General features: G+C 41.7%; 1 protein-coding gene across 2 annotated transcripts; it reads left to right on the top strand.

Annotated features, from left to right (window-relative positions):
* The first annotated feature begins 241 nt into the window (after positions 1 to 241).
* On the top strand, positions 242 to 5713 carry LOC106941077 (homeobox protein engrailed-1-B-like). 2 transcript variants are annotated; one of them, XR_001423255.1, is made up of 3 exons: positions 242 to 1382; positions 2869 to 3497; positions 3576 to 5713. XR_001423255.1 is itself a non-coding variant. In XM_015024018.1 (2 exons), the coding sequence occupies exons 1-2, from the start codon at positions 899 to 901 to the stop codon at positions 3189 to 3191; spliced, it is 807 nt and encodes a 268-aa protein (XP_014879504.1). In that variant the 5' UTR covers positions 242 to 898; the 3' UTR covers positions 3192 to 5713. The 2 variants fall into 2 exon arrangements, 1 of the variants encoding a protein (XP_014879504.1); XM_015024018.1 differs by having other exon boundaries at positions 2869 to 5713.
* The last annotated feature ends 6 nt before the right edge of the window (positions 5714 to 5719 follow it).

Raw genomic sequence — 5719 nt, 5'->3', positions numbered from 1 at the left:
CCTCCCCCCCCTTCTTTCACCCTGTTTACAGTACACTGACAGTCAATCTGACTCTTATCCAAACACAATGAAACAAGGACTTAATATTCTGAATCTTTGACATGTTCATTGATACAGATATTTCATTTTGAGACATGAATTAAGAATTTTGAGAAATAAACTGGATTCTGTAGATTCTATAGGTAACCCGGGCAGAATCTACAAAGGTAAAAACAATACAAATTGTTTTGAGAAATGCATTTAATGTTTTGTAAATGTAGAAAATGATTCGAGAAATCCACCAAAGCAACTGAGAAAAACTGTAATCTGGCAGAAGAGCCTCATCCGAACGGAATTTATTGAGTATGACTGTATATGTAACACAGGCATAATCTACTGATTAGAAAAGGGAATTCCACATGATATATATTCTGTGAATCTATTGGTCAAAAACACGTGTTCATGAGGCCCGTAATACGACGTCAGCCCAGAATCCTGCAGCCAATCAGAAATCAGACCCAAAATTGTTTAGTGGAAGTATTTGAGCGGCATTTTCATCAAGAGGATTTAGTGCTTCAGGAAGCTTCTCTAACTGAGCTGGAGCAGTCTGCAGCTTTCACACTTTGGTTCGTTTGTTTTAATGTAACAGGTAGTTTGTGCTGCAGTGGAGTGAAGGAGTGAGAGCAGAGAGGAGAGGGATGCTCTCATCACAAAGAAAGCATGATTGTTCTGGGCCGAAATTCACAGGCGCGTTTTCAGAACTGAACACTTTTACCTCAGATGCAAACACACTGCCTGCTTTTTTTATCGAATTTTTATTTTTCATTCTTTCTAACGGCATCAGCTAATTGCTCAAAGGAAGACAGAGACTAATCAGAAACTTGGATCTCTTTCTTTGGAGCTTCAGCTCATCATCATTATGGAGGAAAATGTTCAAGGAGAACGTCAGCGTCCAAAGAGGTCTGGAGAGGAGCCCAACCGGGCCATTCTGCCTCTGCTGCAGCAGCCCGGGATTCAGCAGTCCAACCGGGTCACCAACTTCTACATAGACAACATCCTAAGGCCGGACTTTGGCCGAAAGAGAAAGAAAAGCACATTATGTGTTCGGGGAGGAGACGGGCTGGAGGAGAGGAGCGAGGTGTCAGGGAGAAAAGCTTCCAAAACGGACTCAAAGCGCGGCAGGACAGGAGGAAGGGAGGACAGCCTGGGGAAGTCCGACCACCAGCATGCGGAGACTGAGGCGAGTGGTCCCGGGCTGACAGCCTGCGACTCAGGCCGAGGGGTCTCCTGCCGCAGCCCCGAGAGCAGCGAGGCCCCGGCGGCTCCTGCGGGCCCAGCAGCCAAGCCGATGCTGTGGCCGGCCTGGGTTTATTGTACCAGGTACTCCGACCGGCCTTCATCAGGTTGGTGGAAAATGTTCCCTCAATCACATCATTGTAGATACATTTAGTAAAATGCGAATTTTACAGATAAAAATAAATATTATATCTGAGATAAAAATAAATAAATAAAACATGAAATTGTGGGAAAGGCTACGGAAGGAAAAAAAATCTTATTTAAACTTTAAAATATGATCGAGAGTATTTTAAAATTAGTTGAACAGCAGAAACAATAGTTTTAAGAAAAAACGAAGCACTTTTAACAAAGACTTAGCCGTTATTGCACCAACATATAAATATTATATTCTTAGAATAATTTAGCCGTGATCAAAATAAAACATGAAGCATTTATAGAAAGATCATTTATGATTCATGCAGCATGTTCATCGTGAGTCGAACGCTTTCTGCAGGTCTTGGGTTTTTGACTTTTGATTTTTCTGACTGTAATAATCTGCCAAAGTGGACACAAAGTGTTTTATTAAAATAAAAGTGAAATGGACAAAACATGTTTTACAGTCAAAAACATAAAATACCGAAGTAAAACCAAGTTTAACGTCATCGTTTCCCCGCTTCTTTGTTATTTTACCATTTGCATTTTTTTTCTAACAAAAGAGTTGGGGGTGCAGCGGGGGGGAGGGAGAGGAGGCGAGTGTAAAAAAGTGAGGGGCCGTGAAAACCAAAAATCCTGAAACATTTTAAACCGCCTTTTAGAAAGCAAGAAAGAAAAACTGACCTCTGATCTGCGGCTACATTTAATTCATCTGAGTGAAAAGTTGTGACACGTCACATGTGTTCTTAGTCAGAGTGTTTCCTCTACATATTTTAAAAAATAACTAAAGGAGGAATAATAATAAAAACGGAATGCATTGAGCATCCGGAGAACTACCACTACAAGCGATGCAAAAGTAGTTTGATTTTGTTCACGAAAATACGAAAAAGTGTTTTAACGTTCGGGCCCGAACTGAGCCTGAAACGAGGCCACAGTTCATCTGCAGCTCGGTTTGATCAAATGTCTTTTCTTTCTGTTTTTATTCAGTCTGATCCAGCTGATTTTTTGCTAGATTTTTATTAAAACCAGTTTTAAACTTTAATGTCATACTGAATAATAAAAACAGACAGGCATTTGACCTCCAGCCCACGAAAGGCCTGCGACTCAGACCACGGAGCAGAAATAACAATCCTCGTCTTAAACCCCAAACATTGCGCAATTTTGGGGAAACACAAAACGGGTGATCCAAATCTGATTTAAGGAAATATTAAAAGTTTCCTATTAAAGATGTAGTGAGGACGTCAGAGGTTTTGCCTCAGAATAAATCGCGTCCTTCATTCTGAAGTTTGGTCCCTGAGATAATTCACCAATGAACAAGAAAAGTCTCTGATGTTCATGTCAAGAAGTTTAGAGTGCATCTCGGGGAACGGCGCCTTTCTCTGTCCGTTTAAATCACAAAAACTTTCAACAAAATTTGAAAACGAGCTAACTGGATGCTTTGTTCTCTCTTTTCCACACAAGGGCCCAGATCCCGCAAACCAAAGAAAGCCCCGACCCCGAGCAAGGAGGACAAGCGGCCCCGGACGGCCTTCAGTGCCGAGCAGCTGCAGCGGCTGAAAGCGGAGTTCCAGAAGAACCGCTACCTCACCGAGCAGCGGAGGCAGAACCTGGCCCTGGAGCTCAGCCTCAACGAGTCTCAGATCAAAATCTGGTTCCAGAACAAGCGGGCCAAGATTAAAAAGGCCACCGGGAAGAAGAACTCTCTGGCGGAGCACCTGATGGCGCAGGGGCTGTACAACCACTCCGCCGGCCGAGAGGCGGAGGCCCGCTCCGACAGCGACTGAAGCCATCACACCACCAGCATCCTGAGGCTCTGCACCGCCGCCGTCTGACACCTCACAGTTCTGCGCGCTGGACTGTTTAAAGCGCGCGTTGACATGGCTGCACGCCGCGCGTGGCAAACTGCGATACAGCCGGAAGCAGCCTCATTCAAATCTTTTGAAATATTTTAGATGTAGAGTTCTTTCGTCTTGCAGGCTCAGCTCGGAGCGCTCGGAGCGGCTCGGAGCGCTCCAGGCCGGCCGGAACCACCGGCTGACAGCGTGGCTGCTGGAACCCAAAGACAGCTCAGCGGCTTCAGCCGCTTCATGGTAGGCCTTCTGTTTGTCCAGCTGTTCTGTTGCTACATTTTCCTTTGTGAGTCAATGCTCCGCTATGTTTCATTTTAGAGCTGACCTGGCAGCAGGCACCTGCAGAGCTGCTAGTTTTCTAGGATTTCAATCATTTATGGACCTGACCGGAAATGCCTTTGGATCTGTGGTTCCAGTGCTGCCTTATCGCAGTTCCCCAATTTCCCAGCAAACTATCGGTGTCAATAAGTGGGATCATGCGCTCTTATTTATATCCAACACAGCCAGAATCCAGAGCAAAGAGCTCTGACATGTTTACATAATTTATTTTTCTACACAAACCTGTCTTTGAATGCAATGTTTGGCGGATCAGATGAATATGAATCCAAACCAAATGTAAGCCTTAAAATGCAGTCAACATTTTTGTTTCCTTAAATTGCTTCTGTTTCGTAATGATTTTATGTTTTCAGTTGTTTTTGTCCTTTTCTGATAAAATTCTCCTTTTTAGACAACATGTAAATAATTTATGTCATCATGATGTGTAAATAAACAATGCAGATCTGACTTTTTAGATATTTTATTTTATGCCCAAATACAGAACACATTTTATGAAAATAAGCAACTTATCAGACTTTACAAACAGTTTTAGCTTGAATTATAAATGCACAGAAAGTGGCAGATGGAAACAACTCAATCTATATGTACATTTGCATTTCCTTTGTTTAAGGTGCTCATTTAAAATCCAGTGATTGAATGATTTGCTTATTCACTACATATAAGCATTCAGTTCATACAATTTCTTACAAGAAGAATAAAAGCTTAAATTGATGTTTTTACTCTGAACATGAATATTTTCCATAAGTGGTAAAATATTGAGTAAAAAGCTCCAAGCATAAAAGTCTTCACAGGTCAAATGAAACATATACTTGCTGCTGTTTCAAAAATGAAGATTAGAGAATAAAAACAATCCTATAAAATTTGCAGATATTAGCTATTAAATAAGCATCATAGAAACAAAGGCATGTAAGTAGAATGTATGAGCAGGAACCGATTCAGAAGAATAAGGGTTCCTCGACTGGAGTCAGTTTTGGTGCTCTATCCAGAGAAAAAAACAAAGACAGGAAATATTTTACTTGTGCAAATTACAGTAATAAGCAGGTCAGTAGAATCGATCAAAACCATCAGGCAGATTGCTCCATGTGCTGTAACTCCATAATTTTTGAATATTTGAGTGTTTGAATGAATAAAAATCCAAGAACACTAAAAAACATGTGTTTATTATGAGTTTATTATGAGGTGAATTTTTTGTAAAACATCCACAATACAAAAAATAATAGGTTTTGGGGCCCCCAAACCTTGCAGCCCTGTGCTACTGCCGCTATGAGTCCTTTCTTAAATCTGGCCCATAAGACATCATGGAGCTTCACAGTGGTCAAATTCAGCTGACAAAAATTCTTCAGTAAATCATCCAAATGTGTGGTAGATCCCAAACAATCAGGTAAATAACAGCAGAGTTTCTTCAAATAAGTGTGCATCCATACAGGTCATGAGGACACATATCAATTGCTGGTTCAAATTATCCATTTACCTGACATATCTAACTTATGATATAGAAAATAACACAACAAAATGTATATCAACAACAATTCTTGGGTATATCAGATTTTTTTTTCCTGTTTTTTGAGGCAGTCATCTCGGCTCGGTTGAATTAGAAAAAATATTTGCAAACTGAAACAATCCTGAAGATGAATCAGATGACATGTTTGGTTGAAGTTAAACAAAAACAACATGTCCTCTTTTCTAAGCCAGATCCAGCAGCCAAATTATTCCTAAGGAGTCACTGAAAACGCCTAACTTCACTCGTCTCTTCACTTCTGGGTGACATCTGCTTGCCAGAGGAGGGGAGCAGTGGAAACAAGAGACATGGACAGAAATATGAAGACCAGAGGAAGATCCACTGTGTTTTCTATTGGCAATGAAAGCAGCAGTGGCCAGTGGGCTGAATGACTGCAGAGGCCCTCATCTGCATTTCCTTTCTTAGCTAGCTTGTATGTGGAAGTAATGCTCAACGGTCGCTGACTTGAAGAACTCAGCTGCTCTTGACTTGGGAGAAAAGGCTGGGAGCCGAGTTTACATGCACTGTCGTGCTGACAGCCGAAGGGTTGGTGGTGCTGGGTATACTGGGTATGCTGGAGTATGTTGGTTGCATGTTGGGGTATGTTGAGGCATGTTGGGGTATGTTG

The sequence above is a fragment of the Poecilia latipinna genome, unplaced genomic scaffold, assembly GCF_001443285.1.
Source record: "Poecilia latipinna isolate Pla-1442-1.1 unplaced genomic scaffold, P_latipinna-1.0 Scaffold3487, whole genome shotgun sequence".
Taxonomy (NCBI): domain Eukaryota; kingdom Metazoa; phylum Chordata; class Actinopteri; order Cyprinodontiformes; family Poeciliidae; genus Poecilia; species Poecilia latipinna.
Note: the sequence above shows the minus strand (reverse complement) of the source record. Positions and strands in the feature narration are given on the sequence as shown.

Bases quoted from the DNA above. Each gene is read 5' to 3' on its own strand.
- LOC106941077 (XM_015024018.1), top strand. From the start codon at position 899: ATGGAGGAAAATGTTCAAGGAGAACGTCAGCGTCCAAAGAGGTCTGGA. The intron at 1,383-2,868 runs GTTGGTGGAAAA...TTTCCACACAAG, and splicing joins CTCCGACCGGCCTTCATCAG to GGCCCAGATCCCGCAAACCA.